Genomic DNA, 23,655 nt, shown 5'->3' on the forward strand with positions numbered 1-23,655 from the left:
TTTATTTTACTAACATGGTGTTTTTTATATACAACATCTGTGAATCTTTGTTCAAATATTATATATTTCTTCAGATTAGATTCCTGACATGACTTCAGGTCAAAGGGAATGAAAGAGTAAACATTTTAAAGTCTTTTCATACACATTGCCACACTGCTGCCAAAAGCATCTATATCAATTTTCATACTTCCTAACAATGCTTGAAAGTGAGGCTATCAGTACAGCCTCACTAGTACTGATTGTCAAAAAACTTTGCCAATTAGATGAGAAATTGTATCTCATTCTTTTAATTTTTATTGAAACAAACATTAAAAATTTTCTTAAAAATTTTTTTTTTATTGCAACCTCACTTCTTGCCTGCTTCAAAGAAATAATTCAACTGAGGGGCATAAAGCAGAAGAAGAGACTGAGGTAAGTTTCAGAGCAGAAGTGAAAGTTTATTAAAAAGCTTTAGAAGGGTAAGGAAAGAAAGGAAAGGAAAGAAAAAAAGGAAAGTACAACTTGAAAGAGGGTCAAGTGGGCAACTTGAGAAACCCAGTGCCTAAAAATTTTCAATGAACCATTTGTATTTCTTCTTTGATAAAATCTGCTTATATCCCTTGCTTGCTTTTTGATCAGATATTAGATTCTCTACAGATTTCTAAGAAATTAATGTTATATTTATTATAAATACTTTCCCCAGTTTGTCCTTTGCCTTACATTTTTGACTTGCATACTTTTTTTATAGAGAGATGGTCATTATTAGATAGTCTATTGAGATTTGCTCTTACAAGTTCTTCCATTGCATTTGTGTCTGGAATTCTTGACCATTCCAAACCATTTCAATGTTAATACACTTTTTACTAGTCTAAATAAAATACAATTTTTACATTTATCTATTTAATATATATGGAATTTATTTTTATTTTGATAGAAAGTGAGAATCTAAATAGTTTCTTCCCAACAGTTAATTTTATCGACACCGTTAAATAATTCTTTCCTTTTGGATTGTGATGTAACCTTTGGCATATACTAAATTTTTATTCACAATGAAGTTTGTTTCTGTATCCTCTTTGTAGTTCTGTTGCTTCTGGTATGTTTATCAGGCCTATATACCACTGTAGCATTACAACATATTTTACTAGTTGGTAGAGTAAGTCTCCCTCTGTCACACTTCTTTGTCGAACTGTTCTAGTCTCAATTATTGATTTTTCCAGATAAACTTTAGAGTCATGCTGTCAGTTTTGAAAAAAATTGATATTTTTATTAGAACTGTATCAAATCTATAAATTAACTGAGAAAGATACCTTAATAAGATTTTGTCTTTACATATAAGAATTTATGTCTCTATTTATTGATATCTGCTTTTGTTCACATTAAAAATTTTAATAATTTTATTCATGTGGATCCTTCATCTTTATTTCAAACTTAGTTATATTACATTTATGTTCTTGTCACATGTGGATTGTTAAAATTCTTTTGGCTACCTTATTTCTGAATGAAATTATTAGCTCATTGTTTTTTAGATTATATTTAAAAAATAAATAGTATCAACTGCAATAATGATTATATTTCTCCTCTATTCTAATAGTTATTCCTCTTATTATGTTTCAAGGCATTGTATAAAGCTAAAATTTCTATAAATCATTAAGAATGGGTGTGACAGCAGATGGGCATGGTGGCAAGTAGTCCCAGCTTCTTGAGCGACTGAGGTGGGAGGATCACTTGAGCCCAGGAGTTTGAGACCAGTCTGGGCAACACAGCAAGGCTCCATCTCCCAAAAAAAATGAGTGTCATAGGAATATCATTGTCTTGTTTCTGACTTTAAGGTTATATGGTCTGCAGTCTGAAGCCAAACTCATTTGTCATGTTAATAAGGTATTCTGCTATCCTTAATGTGACAAGATAATTTATTGAGATATTCATTTGAATTTTTTCTTGCTATGTTTTTTTCATCCCCACTCTGAGAAGGGAACTAGGACCTGCAAGCTCCTTTTTTGGAGAAGTTTGTGTGGCAGAGCTGAATGCATTAGATGTCTTTCTAATTTCAGTTTATCCCACATGATTCTGACGCAAATGGAAAAATTTCAAATACTGAACAATTTTGGAGTAAGAGAGAAATGAAACATGATGGGCATCTCCCATGGCTTCAGGAAAAGAGGTGGCTTGAAAGGAGAGGTGCTACTGTTGTTGAAGTAGCCCAAGTTGCTCAAGTTCAGAAACATTCAAAGCTAAGGTGAGGAAAGGTTTGAGGGATGAGGACTTGGGTACCTGAGGATGCAAATTTTGGATGAATCGGCCACAAAGCTTTATTTTGGGAATGTATTGAGGTGATTCCTTAGTTGGGATAACTGTGGGGAGAAGGTGAAAACCTTCCCCATGATTTCATATTCTAAAGAATTCCAGAGTATGTGGCCAGGCAGAGGGGAGAGGAGGCTCTGAGGCTGGGGACTATGCCTGTTGGGGGAGTGGTGAGAAAAGGGCCCCGAGAAGCCTTTACATGTGGTCTATGTCCAGTCTGGCTGTCACCAGAGAGAACCATGGAAATGGGCTCTCGAGAGTTTGATCAAATAAAATTAAAGTGGCACTTCCTTTTGACAAAAATGGTATACATTTTTGCATATTACTCATTCTTCTATCCTCTTGTGATTTTAACTTAAAAGATTTACTTTTTCTGCATTTAAACATACTATTTCTGGATTCCCTTACTCTACACTATTTTATGTTTACTTTATATTTTATCACTTGTGAATAGATAGATAGATAGATAGATAGATAGATAGATAGATAGATAGATAGGAGACCGAGACTGGGGGAAGCAGAGGAAATAGGACATGACCCAGAGAGACATAGGAGGCACAGAAAGACATAACGACGGTGCCAAGTACACAGATACAAAGGTGCCAAGTACATGGTGCCAAGTACACAGAAATGAACAACAGATAGGTACAGATGTTAGAGGGAAACCATGTAGACAGAGAAGCAGAGCAAATCATGTTAATGACACAGAAGGGTGCAGAGATAAGAGAACAGGCTGTGGTTAGATGTGCAGTTGGATAACAAGTCATGAGCTTCAACTGGAAAACACAGAGTGGCACGTTTGACACAAAAGGCCCACCTCCCTAGAGGTTGCTACTGTTTTTCTGTTAGGTACTGGGCAAGTACCTTTCATATAGTCAGTGTAACAGCTTCACTCAACAAAAGTGCTCAGAACAGCAGAAGCAGAGAATACAGCTGCTGTAGAGTAAGGTCCCATGTCCCTCTGCCTCTGCTTCCCTTGAGTGCTCTGTAGCTGGTCAAGGTGGGAGGACAGGGAGAAGTGCGAATGGTTTGGTATGAACAAAATAATTTCTGTGCATTCTCCATGGCAAGGGACTGACTCTTCGCTTCCTTTGGTAGAAACCATATCTATAATTATTTCTACATTTTTAAGGCTTTAAAATACTGTTAAACTATAATTCTAAGAAATTCTTTAAAAAATGCTTAACTGATCCATTTGTAAGTAAAATATAACCTATTTGCTTTCCCTGGACTGAATCATACATTAGGTCCAAGCGCATCAGTCATATTTATTCTACACATGGGCTGTGAGCTTCAGACAAAAAAACAGAATTTAATGGGAGGCACAATTTTTAAAATGGTATAAAAAATGGTTGCAGCAACAATTAGAAAATAAAATAAAACACTAATATCATTTATAGTAGCATCAAAATACACCAAATACCTAAAAATAAACCTAATGAGAGATGTTGAAGACCTTTACCTTGAAAATTACAGAACAATGCTGGGAAAAATTAAAGAAGACCTAAATTAATTATAGTCAGTCTTCTGTATCCATGGCTCTGCATCTGTGCATTCAACCAACCACGGATATAAAATATTTGGAAAAAAAAGGATGGTCATGTCTGTACTAAACATGTGCAGACTTCTTTTTCTTGTCATTATTCCCTAAACAATATAGTGTAAACAACTATTTACATACCATATACATTGTATTAGGCATTATAAGTAATCTAAAGATGATTTAAAGTATATGGAAGGATGTGCATAGGTTATATGCAAATACCATGCCATTTTATACAAGGAACTTGAACATTCATGGATTTTGGTATCTGTGAGGGTCATGGAAATAATCCACTGAGGATATCCACTGAGGGTACTGAGGGATGGCTGTACAAATATTTTATATTAATGGATTATAAGACTCAATATTGTAAAGATGACAGTCTTAGCCAAATTTACCTAATAGATACAATGCAACCTGATCAAAATGCCTGCAGAGGGGTGTGTGTGTGTGTGTGTGTGAAAATTGAGTAGCTGATTCTAAAATTTACGTGGAAGTAAAAAGGACCTATAATAGCTAAGATAATCTTAAAGTAAGCAGAAGAAAACATAAGGTATGACACAGAGAAGGATGCAATGACAGGAGAAACAGGGTGTTGAAGAATTCACTCCCTCAGATGTCATGATTTATTATAAAGCTACAGCAGGGCCAGGCACGGTGGATCATGCCTGTAATCCCAGCACTTTGGGAGGCCAAGGTAGGTGGATCACCTGAGGTCAGGAGTTCTAGATCACACTGGCCAACATGGTGAAATTCCGTCTTTACTAAAAAAATACAAAAAATTAGCCAGGCATGGTGGCATACACCTGCAGTCCCAGGTACTCGGGAGACTGAGGCAGGAGAATTGCTTGAACCCATGAGATGGAGGTTGCAGTGAGCTGAGATCGCACCCTGCACTCCAGCCTGGGTGACCGAGTGAGACTCTGGCTCAAAAAAAAAAAAAAAAAAACAACAAAAAAAAACCAAACCAAAAAACTACAGTAGTTAAGACATGTTGGCCAGGCGCGGTGGCTCAAGCCTGTAATCCCAGTACTTTGGGAGGCCGAGGCGGGTGGATCATGAAGTCAGGAGATCGAGACCATCCTGGCTAACATGGTGAAACCCCGTCTCTACTAAAAATACAAAAAACTAGCCGGGCGTGGTGGCGGGCGCCTGTAGTCCCAGCTACTCGGAGGCTGAGGCAGGAGAATGGCGTAAACCCGGGAGGCGGAGCTTGCAGTGAGCCGAGATCGTGCCACTGCACTCCAGCCTGGGTGACACAGCGAGACTCCGTCTCAAAAAAAAAAAAAAAAAAAAAAAAAAAAAAAAAAAAAAAGACATGTGGCTCTTGCACAGACAAATAGACTAATGGAATAGAACAAAGAGTCTATAAAGGGACTACATATATATGGCCACTTGATACATGATAGTGGAGAAAGGATGGTCTTTTCAATAAGCGGTGCTAGAGCAACTAGTTATCCATCTTGAAAAAAAATACAACTTGACCACATTGTGGTAAATGATTAGTGATGTTAAGTACCTTTTTATATGTATATTGTCCATTTGAATATTGTTTTTGATACACAAAAATTAGTTTCAAATGGACCGTAGATCCAAATATGAAAGATAAAGCAAGGTTTCCAGAAGAAAACCTAGGAGAATATCTTCCTGACTTTGGGTAGGCAAATATTTCTGAAACAGAACATGAAAAGCACTAACTGTGAAAGAAAAAATTAATAAATTTGATTTCAATAAAATTAACTCCTATTATTCAAGACAGAAGATATTTGTAAAGATAACTGCAAAATATCCAACAAAGAATCATACTCAGAATACATAAACAAAACATGAATCAAAAAAGAGACAATCCAATTTAAAAAATAAAAACAAAACCTCCAAAACCCCAAAACAACATGGGCATATGACTTGTACAGGCCCATCTCAAAGGAGCATATCTCTAGCTGCTTATGAAAAATAGTTCTCCTAATCATAAAGATCATAGAACTGATGATGAGTAAAACTGTCTCCTCCACAGGTCTCTGGTCTTTTGAGAAATGACAACCTGATATGAGCTTGGGAGTTAAAATCTCATATGATTTAAACGGTCCCAGAGCTACAGTTTACCATCTAATACTATAAATATTCCTGTATCAGAAGTGTAGGACTCCTTGTGGATTTATATCCTCCAGAATAAACTCTGAAGAGAATGGAGAAAAATTTCACTCAAGAGCAAATATGGTAATTCCACACTCCCAAACATGTCCCTCACTTGCAGATCTCCTCTGCGATGGTTTCTCTTACCTCCCAGACAGAGATGATGGCTCTGACCTTCATGGAATTCCTACACCTCATACACATCTATTTGCCTCTAGCACATGATAACTTAGCTATTGGTTTACATGTCAGTTCAGTCTTCCCCACCTGATGGATAGCTCCTTAAAGGAAAGGGCTGTGTTTAATTCATCTTCAGATTCCTGGTATCTAACACAGTATGGGGCAGATAGTAGGTACTCATAATATTTCTGAAGGACTAAATGGATGATAGAACAACCAGAAGACAGACATGCAGAAAACTTTGAAAGGTCTGTGTGGGAAGCTCAAAGGGAGCCATGGGAATCTGAGAGTCAGAGAGGCTGGTAGAGCCTGGGGCTTGAGGAAACCACCCAATGTGTTACAAAAAGGTTCAATACTCTAACATCATATATATTTTCTTCACATAGTAATTTTAAGCTAAATCACAGAGATATACAGAAGTTCATCAAGGGCTGAAAAGATTAGTTCTGCTTTTGATTTTGCTCTGAATGTTTACTTAAGATCTTTGTACAAAACAGACCCACATGAATATCCTGTTCTTTATAAACAAACAATGGGCCTTCTGACCTGCCATTGATAGATAGCATTTGAGGATTTTTTTCCCCTTTAGACTGGAACAGCACATGTGTGTCCACTCATCTCCCCTATGAACGCATGTTCAAGTTGGTTGGATGAAACTAATTAACCATGGATGGAGCAAAATCTGTCTTGGCTTATAATTAATCAGTTCATAGATGAAACATACAACTTTGGTACCTAGTACCAATATGCATCATCTTTTAACTGAACTGAATCAAAGACAATAAAATTTAATGAATAATTAATTTCAAAGCATAAAGTTATAGTACATAATTTTGTTTATAATTGAAAATTTACCAAAGAGCATCAGTAGTTGTTCACTGGGGTACTTCGCACTTAACAATGCTGACTACACAATGTACATGAATTTGAAGGCTACAAATTTCAACACCATAAGACTCTAAAATAATTATACACATACTAGATTAACATTTTCTCAGTAATAGTTAAGTCACAGATAAGAATTACCCGGCTAGGTTTTTTACCTCTCCAAGGACTTCCTGTAAGATTTCAGCATATTTTTCATATGGCTGTTCAAAGTTCATATCCTGTGACATTTTTATAGTCTCCTCAATCATGGACACAACCTGTGGATGATCTGCAGTTACCTCTTCTATCGAGTCTTCTGTTGGGGCTAAAGTAAAATAAGCTGATAAATTAATGCCATTAATAATGTTAGTGGACAATACTACTTGCAATAAAACATGATTGATAATATCTGACCCAAGAAAGTATTATTTTTGTGTCACTGCAGCACATGTTGGAAGGAGGGAGAAATAAGACTCTGGAGAGGAAATGTTAAGTCAGGAATCACAGCACCACAAACTCTCAGAGAAGTGACTTAAAGCCAGTGCAGCAGAATGAAAGTGAGAGGCAGGAATAAAGTCATGTCTGGCAGGAGTCAAAACCAGGGAAGAAATGTAGGGGCCAGAGGATTCCAGGAGTCAAGTGAAAACACAAGCATCTAGGGAATGAGTCAAAAAACAAGATGAATACTTCCAGTTACTAGTACGAGACTACAAGGGACAGTAAGGGGACAAGAGGTAGGCAAGTTGGAGGGGATGGAGAAAAGGTGGCATAGGCTGGTGTTTCAAGTGTTACACTTGATTCTTGTCCTCTTTGGTGCTGAAGTGTGTCCTTGCCTGGCTGCGTTGGCTCTCAGGCTGCATCGTGATGTAAAGCTTTGTTCATCTGCTACTCTAATGAGATAGGAGTTTGGCAGTTTCACCTGACTCCTTGAATTCTGCATTTGCAGTCAAGCTTCTGAGCCTCTGCCTCAGGGTTCCATCTGTCAGGGTCTCTAGTGGGAGCCAGACTGATCCCAACCCAAAAAATCCCAAAGGGCCTTCAAAAGCAGTTGCCTGCTGCCCTCCCTGTCTGAAAGTATTCTCAGGGATCAAAAGACTCACAGTTCCTGAAAGCCAGAGCAGAAAAGTCAAGAACCCATGATCTTACTGTGCCCATGGGAGTGGGTACATAATGAAGCAGAAACAGCCAGGCAAAGATGCGAAATGTGCTAGAAGCCGCTAATTGTCCACCCAATATCCATTCGCCTCTTCCTTCATACAGCAACCCTCATTTTGTCAAGGCTAGCAATGTGCCCAGCTGAAAAACTACATCTCTCAACTTCCCTTATAGCATGGACAGCCAATAAGAGGCAAGCAGAGTTTGTGTGTGCGCACGTGTGTATGTGTGTGTGTGTGCACTTGCCTGCACATGTGCTCCTCACACTTGGCTGACTCAGCTAACTGCCAGTTTTTGTCCTTTGCTTTCCTTTGCCTTTTCCTTTCCAGTGTTCCTGCTCGGTACACTGATGTCATGGCTGGAGCTCCAGCAGCCATCTTGTGGCTTATTATAGTAGCTGTGTGCCAGGGATGGCAGAGCAGAAAGATAGACTGCCTGTCTTCCCAATATTCTTTTTCACCAAAACAACATATCATGTATTAGTTTTTCAATGTTCTTGCATGTCCAGCTTTTCATAATAGAGTAACCATTAAAATAGAGTACTTGGGTGTTAATCATGCTTTCATTTTTTAAAAAAATCACACATTTCTTCTTCTAAATTCTGAGGGAACTACTTGTGTTTTTTTTAGAACCACAATATAAAAGAATCAAATTATCCAAATATTAATTTACCTGTATCTGAATACAACTTTACATCTTGACCAGCATCTTGAGAATGCCTTTTAAATGTGGATGTTTCACCAGATTCTTTTCCATCTGTGAATAAAACATTGTGAATTCCTAAAGAAAGGTATTAAAAAAAAAAAGCAGGTGACTCCCAAAGAAGATTGTAATATAAGCCTAGGGAACCAGGACTCACATTCCCAATTTTTAATTAAAATAACAACCATAACATTTAAATGGGTCAATATATCTAGCAGCAGATAATGAAGGTAATAACCTTTAACAAAACCAGGAGTAATTTCAGTTTATTATAATGCCAATGGATCTAAACAGAAAAAAAACAATCAACAGTGCCCTTCCTGAGGCAACTAACATCCTCTTGACTCCTGGAGGTCAAGGCTGTGCTTACTTCAGAGACATGGGGCAGAAGAATGACTTTTTACTCATGGATACTGGCAATATTGGCATCCTTCCAGCAGTGGATAGAGGTACTGCTGCCTGCTTCTAACCTGGACTGCCTCCCCCAAAGAGGGAGCAGACAGTCTCGGGGTGGGGCTTTCTTTGTGGATTGGAGTTGGGAACTCCACAGCAGCAAAGATGAGGCTGTCAGTTGCCACCTGACGGTCAAAAATTTAATGTACAGGGGGTGGGGTCCTTCTTCTGTGAAGACTGTGTGTTAAGGGAGGAGGAGTGCCATACACGAGTTTCTGACAGTGCCCCATTCAATTCTTACTAGGCTTTAAATAAACAGCAGGCAAGCACATCTGTCTGAATTAGTAGGAGAAACTAAAAAAATCAGCTCTATATTATTTAACAAAATAAATTATAGATGCACTTTAAAACTGAATAAAAAACCACAATATAAGTTTATATATATAAACTTATACAACTATATATTTATATAAAATTTATACAAATATACATATGTAAAGCTATTATTTATATATGTCCTCTCAATTATTCATATATAAAAATGTCTCTCAGACACTTATATCATATATATTATATATTATAAATTGAAAATTTATATAATTATATATGATATAATCAATTCTCTCACTTAGACATTTATATATAATAATAATCAATCTATCCTCTCAGACATTTTATATATATATATAAACGTCTGATTGAGAGGAAGACTGTTCAAGCCTAAAAGTGAAGGAAGAAAGCAACAAAGAGAAAATAATGATTTGACTGCAAAAATGTGAAAAATACCTTTACTTCAAAAACAGCAAGCTGACTTAGAAGACAAACCACTCAATTTGTAAAATATATGAAAAATAAGAGACTAATATAGAAAGTTTATACAGAGACTATATAATTGATATAACCATTTAGAAAAATGGGCAAAAGACAAAAATAGTCACCTCAAAAAAGAAGAAATATAAATGGTTAACAAATATTAATATAAATTTCTGAAGCAAAAATTAAAACAACAGAAAATACTGAGGAAGTTTCCGGGATCTGGCTGGCAGGCGCTTTGTCTCGCCTTCGCCACAGTAGGCTCTTCCTGTTAGTCTCTGCTGCTACTTCTTGGCTCTGGGAGGCCCAGGTGGCCCTGCAGCAGCCTCTGCCACCCTGTGACCTGCGGGTATTGGGACATCCCTAGCTGTCGCCAGGACACCCGGGAAGCCGAGGAATGGACTCCATGGCTTTTGGGGATGTGGCTGTGAACTTTACCCAGGAGGAATGGGCTTTGCTAGATTCTTCTCAGAAGAATCTCTACAGAGAAGTGATGCAGGAAACCTCTAGGAACCTGGCTTCTGTAGAAATCATATGGTACAGAGACTGTGTGAAAGCAAAGAAGGTAGCAAGTATGGACAAGTTGTCAGCCAAATTCCAAATCTTGATCTGAATGAGAACATTTCTACCGGATTAAAACAATGGGAATGCAGTATTTGTGGAAAAGTCTTTGTATGTCATTCCCTCCTTAATAGGCACATCCTAGCTCACTCAGGATACAAACCATATGGAGAGAAGCAATATAAATGCGAACAGTGTGGGAAACTCTCCGTTTCTGTTCCAGGTGTTAGAAGACACATGATAATGCACAGTGGAAATCCAGTTATAAATGTACGATATGAGGGAAAGCTTTTTATTTTCTCAATTCAGTTGAAAGACATCAGAGAACGCACACAGGAGAAAAATCCTATAAGTGTAAACAATGTGGTAAAGCATTCACTGTTTCTGGTTCTTGTCTAATACATGAATGAACTCACACTGGAGAGAAACCCTACGAATGTAAGGAATGTGGGAAAACATTCAGATTTTCTTGTTTTTTTAAGATGCATGAAAGGACTCACACTGGAGAAAAACCCTAGATAAAGCCTTCAGCTCTTCCACTTCCCTTCATTACCATGGAAGCATTCATACTGGAGAGAGACCCTATGAATGTAAACAATGTGGCAAAGCCTTTAGTTGTTTGAGTTCCCTTTGTAACCATAGAAGTACTTATACTGGAGAGAAACTCTACGAATGTATAAACAATGTGACCAAGCCTTCAGTAGCCTGGGTTCCCTTCACCTCCACGAAAAAATTCATACTGGAGAAAAACCTTATGAATGTAAGAGATGCGGTAAAGCCTAACATTCGTTCCAGTCACCTTACTTGCCATGAAAGAAGTCATGATATAGAGGCTGGGTGTAGTGACTCAGCCTATAATCCCAGCACTTTGGGAGGCCAAGGTGTGTGTATTGCTTGAGCCCAGGAGTTCATAACCAGCCTGGATTAAAACAATGTGAAACAACCTGGGCAACATGGTGAAACTCTGTCTCTACAAAAAATAAAATAATGCCAGGCGTGGTGGCTCACGCCAGCTACTCGGGAGGCTGAGGCAGGAGAATCACTTGAACCCAGGAGGCGGAGCTTGCAGTGAGCTGAGATTGTGCCACTGCACTCCAGCCTGGCGACAGAGTGAGACTCCATCTCAAAATAAATAAATAAATAAATAAAGCCCCTTGAATGTAAGAAATGTGGTAAAACATTTACTCTTTCCCATTCCCTCATAAACATGAAAGAGCTCACACTGCAGAGTAACCTTAAGAATGTAGGAAATGTGGTCAAGCCTTCAGATTTTCCCGTTTTTGAAGATTTGGGAGGACTCAGAATGGAGAAAAGCCTTTTGAATTTAAATTTGTGGTAAGGCCTTCAGTTGTGTTAGTTCCATTTGAAGACATCAGCTCATTCCTGAGAAAAACCCTATGAATGTCCAGAATGTGGGAATGTTTCATTTCTCTCACACCCACTCAAGGACATATGAAAATGCACACTGTAGCTAGCTGGACCTTGTAAATACAAGAACGTACACAGGATTAAAACTCTAATAGTTTAGAAACTGCAAGAATGTTTTCAGTTTTAACATTTACTTGAAAAGTCATGTGAAAACTCCCACTGGAAAGAAGTTCTATAAGTGAAGCTTTTCTAATTTGGAAAACCTGATGCAAATTAATTATCGTGCAGTGCTTGAAAAAAAGGTATGAAATGTTACGCAAGTTACAAGTATATTGGTTTTATCAGTGAAAAAAAAAGAAAATACTGAGGAAACAATGACATGTATTTTGAATATTACTGGGGAAACATAATTTGGAACAATTTTATGCAAAGCAATTTGACTCTGTCTATAGCTTCATATTTGTTAATTTAGTAATTCCTAGAAATCCCCAGGAATTCTAGAGAAATTGTGCAGTAACTTATAATGAGGGTTAAAATATTTCCCAATGAAGTAATATAATTAAATGGTAAATTATAAGTAAAAAATGTAAAAACAGTTTACATTATAGCTATTCTGTAATATTATATTACATATAATTATTATATAATGTTATATAATGTAGTGCTATATGCTTTTATGTTCAAATATGAATAGAAAAATTTTATAAGGATAAATAGCACAATGGGTAAATGATAAAATTTCACAGCTAAAATTGTGGCCTTAAGATGCTCTGATTCTAATACGTTAAAGTAGAGAGCTTTTAAAAAAGAATTTATGTTGAATAGGAGTGGTGAGACAGAGCATCCCAACGATTATAAATCATGCTGCTATAAAGACACATGCACACGTATGTTTATTGCAGCACTATTCACAATAGCAAAGACTAGGAACCAATCCAAATGTCCATCAATGATAGACTGGATTAAGAAAATGTGGCACATATACACCACGAAATACTATGCAGCAATTAAAAAAGGATGAGTTCATGTCATTTGTAGGGACATGGACGAAGCTGGAAACCATCATTCTCAGCAAACTATCGCAAGGACAAAAAAACCAAACACTGCATGTTCTCACTCTTAGGTGGGAATTGAACAATGAGAACACTTGGACACAGGAAGTGGAACATTACACACCAGGGCCTGTTGTGGGGTGGGGTCTGGGGAGGGATAGCATTAGGAGATATACCTAATGTAAATGACGAGTTAATGGGTGCAGCACACCAACATGGCACATGTATACATATGTAACAAACCTGCATGTTGTGCACATGTACCCTAGAACTTAAAGTATAATAAAAAAATAAAAATAAAAAAGAATTTATGATATGATAATGATTGTATAACATTGGAAACATTCAAACATTTTTCTTTGGGCTCTAATTGTATCTGACTCCCCATTTATATGTTTTCTTCTTCATTCTAGTAAATTCACTTCTGTCCTATAGTTGTTCAGGTTAAATCCACAAGGAAAAATTTAGCTTTTTTCCTCCTGAAGTTTCCAATTTTGGGGGTAATTTTTAGCATAAATATAAACATAATCAAAAATGAAACAAATGAAAATGAGATCCACAAACGTGGGATTAGCAATTCACTTTGTTACCATCTTTATCAACTTTAGCAGCTTGATCATGGAGGACATTTTCTGACTTTGTTTTGGCTTCTTCAGTGTCCACTAAAGAGCTGCCTCTGTCTCTCTGGGAGCCTTGAATGTACCCTGCAATGAAAGAGTAATATACTTTATCAGCTAATCCATTTATATTAGGAATGATTTGGTCAATAACATCAGCAATATGTTTCTTTACCTTCTTCATCAATTGACGAGTGTGTTGCCTCCACTGGGAATACTCCAAACTCCATTTTTTCATATTGCCTTTGAAATTCTCTTAAAGTTGTTTCAGCTGAAATATAACAATGGGTGGTGTTAGCAAAAGGTAGTTGGGGATAGGGAGGCAGGTGGAGTGACCAAAAGCCCCTGCTTCAAAGTTAGATACACTTGAGTTTCAGTTCTGACTTACAAGCTGTAAGGGCTGTGTGGCTTTGGTAAACCACTTGATCTTTTTGTCTCAATTTCTAGGCAAAATGAGGATCTTTAAACTGAAAGCACTGCTGTGAGGATTAAATGAGGTAATGAACATAAACACTTAACTTGGAAAATGCTGGCACACAGGAGGGCCGTTCCGTGTTGGCTGCCATCCTCTGTATAATCATGTAATTTTTATGTTAAAAAACCTCAATATTCTCCACTGACAAATTTTTCTTAAAAATATACTGAGGCAAAATTCAATAGCAAAAAATTCCAATTTTAAAATTTTAAGTAGAGTCACTCCTATTGTCAGATTTAGAATAATTAGTGAACTTGGAAAAGAAAATAAAAAGGCTTTTAAGTTTGCAGCATATGAGAGATAGCAACTATTGCTATATTCCAATGGGAGAAGGTAACTTGTGGAAAGCTGTAAAATCTATGATTTAATGTTAGAATTTAATGTGAAAGAAACATTACAGATCACTGTTCTTCCTCCAGGAGCCGGCTAACTTCCCGCCCTGGTCCAGATCTCAGTCGAATGTCCCCTCTTTGGAGATGTCTTCCTGGGCATCTCAACACTTCAGTATCCCTACTCCAGTCACTGTCTGCCCCATTACCATGTTATATATTTTTTCCATCTGTTCCCTTGCCTTTTTTTATTTTATTTTATTTTTATTTTTTATTGCCTTCTGCCCTCTATTAAAATGTGAGCACCACAAGGACAGGGACTTTATGTGTCTTGTTCTCATCTGTATTGCTGGTGCCTAGAATAATGTCTAACACAAAGTAGGTACTCAAGTATTTGTTGAATGAATTAATAAATTCATTTTGTCCAGCCTTAAGTAGGTTGAATAACAAGCCACTTTAGTAGTCTGAGCCAATATTTCTCCAGCCTCAGTTTGTAAGTTGTCTGAGATATTTTCAATTTTTCAATTTTCAATTTTCATTTTGAAGGTAAAATTTTGATACTAAAAATATAACTTCACTCTAGATTGTCTAGATAACTGTTTGGATGGCATGCGATATCAGTGCTGGTCTTTTTGTTGTTTTTTATAATCTCTTGGGCACCATTATTTTATTTGTTTATAGGTTAACAGGAAAGAAGAGAGGCAGATTTATTAGGCAAATACTGTGTCCTCATCTAGCAAAAACTCAACCTTGCCCATGTAGGGAGAAGTAATTTCCTTGCTATTTAAATAGTTTCGAGCACGGAAAATGTTGAGAAGCTTCCTAATTTATATAAAAAGTTAAAAAAAACAACTGATAGCAAACTCTGACAAATAGAGAACACCTCTCCCCACGCCCACTATAAACCAGTCACATCTAAGAATGTAGGGAAAAAGTCCTAAATAAACAAACAAAAGTAAAACAAAGTATGTTATAAGAATAATGAAAATGGGCACAGTGGCTCATGCCTGTAATCATGGCACTTTGGGAGGCCAAGGCTGGAGGATCACTTGAGGCCAGGAGTTAGAGACCAGCCTGGAAATCATACTGAGAGCCCTGTCTCTGACAGAAAAAAAAAAATCACTGTGATGAAGTAAGGTTTATTTCAGAAATACAAGAATTGTTTAATGTTGGAAAATACATTAGTATAACTGATCAGTAGGTCAAAGGATTAAAAACTTAATGATTATCTTGAAAGATGCTGGCACTACATTTGATAATTTTCATTCTTTTTTCTTTTTCTTTTTTTTTTTTTTGAGACAGGTTCTTTCTCTGTTGCTCATGCTGGAGTGTGGTGATGTGATCATAGCTCACTGCAGCCTCAACCTCCTGGGCTCAAGTGATCCTCCCACCTTAGCCTCTTGAGTAGCTGAGTCTACAGGTATGGACCACCACACTCAACTAATTTTTTTTTTTTTTTTGGTAGAAATAATGTCTCCCTTTGTTGCCCAGGCTGATCTTGAACTCTTGGCCTCAAGAGATCTTCCCACTCTGGCTTCGCAGAAGTTGGGATTACAGGTATGAGCCACTGAACTTGACTGCATTTGGCAATTTTCAATATCTATTCCAGATAAAAATACTTAATAACCTGAAGGAGAAATATTGACAAGAACCCCTTTAAAGATGCTCAGTATCACAACCACTATTTGACATTCCAGAATTGCTCATCTACATAATTAGTCAAGAAAGGAAATAAATATAAGTATTGGAAAAAGAGGGGTTTAAACTATACTTCTTTTCAAATTATATGATTAGCTCTCTGGAAAACCCAAGAGAATCAACTGAAAGTCCATCAGAACTAGAAAGTAAGTTTAATAAAGTAGAAAGTTATAAATAAACATATGAAAATCAAATAGCTTTCCAACATATTGTTAATAACTACTTAGAAAATATTATAAAAAGATCCCATTCACTAGTAATAAAGTGACAAAATATCTGGCAATAAGCTTATTAAGAAAACTGTAGACAATACATGAAGAAAGATACCAAATATTATACAAAGACAAAAATAGACTAAAAAATGGAGATTTCATGTTTGCATGAGAAGATTTAATAGTAAATATGAGAATTCTTACCAAATTATTATATAATATTAACACAATCCTCCCATTGGGATTTGTTGTAGAACTTGACAAAATTCTACAAGCATCCTAACTGAATCCTTCTGATTCATTTCCTTAGAGGTCTAGAATTGAATTTTTTTTTCTCTGCTTTTGAATTGGTTTATGTATATTCATTCCTTTGACCATTTGTTAAGAGTCTATCATGTGTAAAGTGCCAAGAATGCCAAGATGAGCTAAACAAAGTCCTTGCTTTCAAGTAGCCAGGCTTAATTTTTATCTAAACTTAAAACACACATTTTAAAAAGATGTTTCACCTTGTTTTCTCGCTTGCAGTTCCATGAGAAGCTTTTCTTTCACAACTTTAATTGCTGCTGCAGTGGCCTCAGCTATGGTATTTTCTACTAATGTTTCACGGGCTTTATCAAAACGTGGCTGAATAAGTTGGGCATAGTCGACTACCTGCAAAGAATATTTGAGAAAATCAATATAAGCAGGAGTTGTTGTGACTATAAAACACATTGTTCATCTATCTTTCTATATCTACCTGTATTTCTCTCTCTATTCCAAAAATATTAATACTACTTGAGATGTATTTGGAGTTATGTTCAGAATTCACCTATTTTTGAGTACTTGCTTTAATAGAAATTCAGCCATATTTTTCATGTAGGATATTTATCTGTATATGTATTTATCATGTAGTATATATATTCAGATTATGCATATATATTTTGACTTAACAGAAGTTAAAACATAGATATATATTTTTTAAATCAATGTTGTATGTATAACTTACATACAATAAAAGGCATACATCTTAAGTACATAGTATGATGAGTTTTAACAAATATATATATATATATATATATAAACCACAATCAAGATATAGAACATTTACTGGGTGTAGTGGCTAACATTTGTAATCCCAGTACTTTGGGAGGTTGAGGCAGGAGGATCCCTTGAGGCAAGGAGTTCGAGACCAGCCCGAACTTTTACATGACTCCCTAAATTCTCTTATGCTCCTTTGTTGTCAATCCTTTCCTGCCTCACCCCTTCCCCAGCTTTCATTCGTGGCCCCTGGCAACTACTTTCTGCTTTCTTTTACTATAAATTAGTGTTGCCTTTTCTAGAATTTCATATAAATGGCAGCATACAGTATGTGATCTTTTTCAGGTTATCCCTCCTTAGCAGAATGTTTTGGAGATTTATCAGTGCTATTGTGGGTATGCTTTTTATTGTTGAGTGGATTTCATTGTATGAATATACTACAGTTTTTTATTCATTTATCTATTGATAGACATTTGGGTTGTGTTCTAGGTTTTTGTTATTATGAATAAAGCTGTGATGAACATTTGTACAGAAGTCTTTTTGTGGTTATATGTTTCCTCTTCTCTTGGGTAAATACCTAGGAGTGAAATTCCTGGGCCATATGGTAAGTGTGTATATAACTGTATAATAAACCATCAAACTGTTTCCAAAATAGTTGAACTATTTTACATCCCTACCAGAAATATATGAAAGTTAGTTTCCTTGCATCCTCACCAACACTTGGTTTTGTGAAGCTTTTAAATTTTCCACTGGGTGTGAAGAAGTATCTCATTGTAGATTAAATTTACAGTTCCCTCACCATGAATACTTTTGAAATTCTTTATACATGCTTATTCACTTATTTTCTTCTCTTTAAGCATATGCTCAGCTTTTGTCTAAAATTGTGTTAGAATAATTTCTATGTTCCGGATATAAGTTGTCAGGTGGATAATAGATTTAATACAGAATATTGGGGTCTTAAAAATAGGATTCTATGTCTCTTTAATTAATATTTACAGATCTCTATATTCCCATTCTACTTTTCTTTTGGTAGGCTTACACTGCTTTATTCCATGACAATAAATCTTCATCCACATCATCAGTTTTTAGTATGTGCATATTATTGCATCAGATGAATATGTTACAATTTAACTAAAATATCAATACATATATGGTATACTATATATACATAATAGTACATACATATACATATATACCATATACTATATATACTATTCCTACGTATACATATACAAACAGATACATATATATTTATATACTTGCTGATAAGAGCATAACCATTAGGCATAGCAATTGGAAATACATATACAAGCCTAAAATCCATGCATATCCTTTGAACTCTCAATTCTGTTTTATGGATTTTTCTTAAAAAACTGTCAAAGATATGTTCATAATTTTGTTCATCATAGCCTAGTTTATAGTAGCAAAAATGTATATACCAAAATATAGATAATATATGTGTATTATATATTATCTATATGTGTGTTATATATTATATATGTGTATGTATATACTATAGTTATATATAGTATACACACCATACTATATACATTGTATGCTATGTATATAATATGTAATATATATTTTATATACTATAGTATACTATAGTATATTATACATTATAATGTATAATATTAATATCAATATAATATGTATTAATATAGTGTTATATTAATATTATATTAATATTATATATCAGGATAGTAATACATTAATAATATATTAATATTAAATTGCATATTATATATTAATAATTTATGCATAGTATGCTATATATGTATACATGTGTATTATAGGCATAAAATATATATGTATATAATATAATATGTGTATTATAGATATAATATATACATATATGATAATATGTATAAAATGTAGACAATATATAATACACATATTATAGATTATATTTTGGTATACACATTTTTGACACATAAACTAGGCTATGATGAACACAATTATCTACATATCTTTGATAGTTTCTTTAGAAAAATCCATATAACAGAATTGGCAGTTCAAAGGATATGCATGGACTTTAGGTTTGCATATGTATTTCCAATTGCTATGCCTAATGGTTATACTCTTACTAGCAGTCTATGAGAATGTGCTTCTCCCATCCTAGGTACACATCAAAATTTGGTGTTTTTAGTAATCTTTTAACTCTTACAATGAGATTGATATGACAAGTCTCTGATTTTTGGCATCTCTATCAGGGAGGTAGTATCCTTTTGCTAATGTTTAATGGCATTTGTATCTATTATTCTGTGAATTGCCTGTTTGATTTTTTTTCTATTGGGGTTTTATCTGCATATTGATTCATCTTTTTATATCTTAAAATGATAGTTCCTTTATCTGACACATATTGTGATGTGATGGGTTTAAAATAAGTCCACAAATCTTTTGACACACCTCCCTTTGGAAGGTGGAGCCTAATTCTCCTCTTCAGTGTAACTAGAACTTAGTAGTGACTTGCTTTAAATAGAGTACGATGCAAGTGATAGCGGATGACTTTTAAGACTAAGTCATGAAAGACATTATAGCTTCCTCCTTGGTTTACTCTCTCTGAGGGTAGTCAGTTGCCAGGTCATGAGGACACATAAGCAGTCCTATGAAGAGATCCACATAGAAAGGAACTGAGGTCTCATTCATGTGACTGAGCCATCTTCCAGCCCCAGCCTAGTGTCAGATGAGTGCAGCCCCAGACAACATCTTACTTGTAGCCTCATGAAAGAACCTAGGACAGAACCACGTAGCTAAGCCACTCCTGAATTCCTGACTCAGAGAGACTATGCAAGATCATCAATGCTTACTGTTTCAAGTTGTTAGGGTAATTTTTTATGCAGTAATAGATGAGGAACACACACATGGCAAATATATACTCAGTATTTTCCTCTATATGCTGCCAAAAGTTTTAGTTTCCTTCTAATTTTTTTCCTTTTTCCTTCTAATTTACACTTCAAATAATCTGAAATTACCTGGATATAACTTTTTCTTCCCCAAATGATGAATTAGTTAGGAATCTTAGAGACACACACACACACACACACACACACACACACACACACACACACACACATTTCTTCTCCCACATCCCTCCATAAGCCTCCAAGAATTAGATAATACATTTAAAAAAATATATGCATTATTCATGTTATGCTTATAGAACAATTATTCACAATTACATGGAACACGTTCATATTTCTGTTCTCACAGGTTTTCTTTTTATGGGGGTTGCTTAGTTTTCTATATACCTATCAATAATGAATTCCCAAACTCTTCTTCACAAGTATAAATTTCTGCTTGAAAATACATCAGGTAATCATCTCCCTGGAGCTATCTCTTCTAGAAACTTCTGGACTCCTACCCCAAACTGGATTGGTTATTTTCCAGACTTCTAGGCCTGCAGAACAACTGACATCATGAGTTCTCCTTCCCCCACCATCTTGGAATTTTCTAACCCTCTTGATGCATGGATGCCCTTTTGCTTCTGGATCCCATGTCGCCATCTTGGTTTAGGCCCCCATTTTGATGCACCACATCCTCTAGTAGCTTCTGACAAAGAATACATTAGAGGTAATTTTTTTGCATATGTGACTGAAAATGCCCTCATTGTATCATTAGACTTCGTTTGCCTGAATATAAAATTCTAGGCTATCAGCCACTCCCCCCCCAAAAATGTCTTCTGGCTTCCAGAGTTGTGGGTTGAGAAGTTCCATGTTATTTGAATTCCCAGTCCTTTCCATGGGACCTAGTTTTCGTCTCCAGAGTCTTCTAGGCTCATTTTGACAGAAGCTTCTGGATCTTTGCCCCCACTGTCTTATAATTTCAAAATGATGTCCCTTCGTGTGGGTCTTTCTCCATCCATTTTACTGGGCATTTACTGTGTCATTTCTATCTGGAAGCATGTCCTTCAATCTGGAAAATTTTCTGCAGTTATTTCTTTGGTAATATTCTTTTCTCTGGTAGCTCCTATAAGAATTCCTACATGGATAATGAACACCCTAGACTGACCTTATGGTTTATTTTCTTTTCTATTCTTTTTTCCATTTGTCAATTTATACTAATTTCTAGAAGGTAACTTTAATTTCTACCTTTTAACTCTTCTATTGAATTTTTCATTTGTGTTATATTTTCTTTTTTAATGTTCTTCCATCTTGCATATATTTTAATTTCAAAGGACCCTTTTTGTTTTCCAAATGTTCCCTTTTCTGTTTCTATTATCCTGATCTAGTTTCTAGATTCAATAATTACTCTTATTTTCCAGAACATATTAATAATTGGAAGCTTCATTTGCATATTGTTTCTTTAGTGCTTGGGTGATCTGGCTTGGCAATTGTAATATGAAACTCTTAGTCATCAGAAGGCCAGAAAGTGACTTTTATCTGAAAATGTCTTTGTGTTAACTCATTTTTCAAGGACATTTTTCACTTGCTATATAATTCTAGGATGGCTTTTCTTCTTGTAGTTGTTTAAAGCTCTTGTTTCATTTTTTTCTGATTGCCATTGCTTCTGATGAAAAGTTGGCCGTCATTTGTATCAATGTTTTCTTCTATTTAATGTATCAATTTTTCTGTGGCTGCTTTAGGGGAGGGATCTCCCACCCTCAGGCCATGGACCTGTAGGAACTGAGCAGCACTGCAGGAGGTGAGCAGTCCGATGAGCATTACTGCCTGAGCTCTGCTTCTTGTCAGAGCAGTGGCAGTGTTAGATTCTCATAGGAGCACAAACCCTATTGTGAACTGCACATGCGAGGGATCTGGTTTGTGTGCTCCTTATGAGAATTTAATGCCTGAGGATCTGAAGTGGAATAGTTTCATTCTGAACCCATCCTCCACCCCCACAACCCAGTCTGTGGAAAAACTGTCTTCCATAAAACCAGTCCATGGTGCCAAAAAGGTTGGGGACTGCTGCTTTTGGGCTTTTCACCATTAAATATGATGTATGTAGGCGTGGTTTTCCTTGTATTTATCCTGTTTGGGGCTTGCTGAGATTCTTGGACCTATAAGTCAATCTATAATTTTTTGGTTTCTGTTTGGTTTCTTAATTTAAGTAAAGTTGACAATGATATCTTCAAGTATTTTTTTTTCTGTCCTATTTCCATTATCATCTTCTTCTGGGACTCCACTGACTCACATTAGACAATTTGATTTGTCCCACAGGTCCCTGAAGCTCTGTTCATTTTTTTCAATATTTTTTTTCTCCCTCTGTTCTTCAGACTGGAAATGTTTTATTGATCTGCGTTCAAGTTCTTCTACAAATTCCAATCTGCAGTCAAACTAATTCAGTAAAACGTTCAGTTTGGTTTTTATATTTTTAGTGCAGGATTTCCATTTGGTTCTGTTTTAAGCAGTTTTTTCATTTATCTTAAGAGATTCTCTATTCTCTTATAAAGACCTTAAGCATATTTATAACAGCCATTTTAAAGATTTTATCTGCTAAATCCATCGTCTGGTCCATTTCAGGGCCAGTTTCTATTGTCTCCTTTTTTCTTGATATGGGTAACGTTTTCCTGTTTCTTTGCATGTCTTGTAATGTATGTTGGACATTGTGGATGATACACGTTATTAGGGACTTTGAATTCTGTTATCTTCCTCTGAAGACTGTCAATGTTGACTTTTGTTCTATCAAGTAGTTCAGTTACAGTCATGTGTTGCTTAACAATGGGGATACATTCTGAGAAATGTGTCATAAGGTGATTTTGTTGTGCAAACAGCATAGAGTGTACTTACACAAACTTAGAGGGTACAGCTTACTAAACACCTAGGCTATGTGGTATAGCCTATTGCTCCTAGGCTACAAACCTGTACAGCATGTTGCTGTACTGAATTTTGCAAGCAACTGTAACACAACATTAAGAATTTATGTCTGAACATATCTAAATATAGAAAAGGTACTGTACAAATATGGCATAAACATTTTTTAAATGCTACACCTGTATAGGGAACTTACCATGAAAGAAACTTGCAAGACTAGAAGTTGATCTGGGTGAGACAGTGGGTGGTGAGTGAATAGGAAGGTCTAGGACATTATTGTATACTACTATAGACTTTATAAACAATGTGCACTTAGGCTACACTAAATTTATTTAAAATTTTTTTCTTTGTTCAACAATAAATTAACCTTGTCTTATTATAGCTTTTTCACTTTATAAACTTACAAAATTTTTAAACTTTTTGACTCTTTTTTAACAATTCTTAGCTTACAACACAAACTCATTGTACAGATGTACCAAATAGGCTCTTTGTATCTTTATAAGCTTT

The 23,655-nt window shown here is 35.7% G+C and overlaps 1 protein-coding gene across 1 annotated transcript in view; it reads right to left on the bottom strand.

The window, feature by feature from the left end:
• AK9 (adenylate kinase 9) overlaps positions 1–23,655 on the bottom strand; it is a 177,972-nt gene that overhangs the window by 90,878 nt on the left and 63,439 nt on the right. The window contains exons 13-17 of the mRNA XM_028847018.2: positions 16,885–17,029; positions 13,840–13,935; positions 13,638–13,751; positions 8,831–8,914; positions 7,180–7,328 (exon numbers count right to left, since the gene is read on the bottom strand). Coding sequence (XP_028702851.1) covers positions 7,180–7,328; positions 8,831–8,914; positions 13,638–13,751; positions 13,840–13,935; positions 16,885–17,029 — 588 coding nt within the window. The remainder of the gene's footprint in view (positions 1–7,179; positions 7,329–8,830; positions 8,915–13,637; positions 13,752–13,839; positions 13,936–16,884; positions 17,030–23,655) is intronic.

This window comes from Macaca mulatta, chromosome 4 (assembly GCF_049350105.2).
Source record: "Macaca mulatta isolate MMU2019108-1 chromosome 4, T2T-MMU8v2.0, whole genome shotgun sequence".
NCBI classification, from domain to species: domain Eukaryota; kingdom Metazoa; phylum Chordata; class Mammalia; order Primates; family Cercopithecidae; genus Macaca; species Macaca mulatta.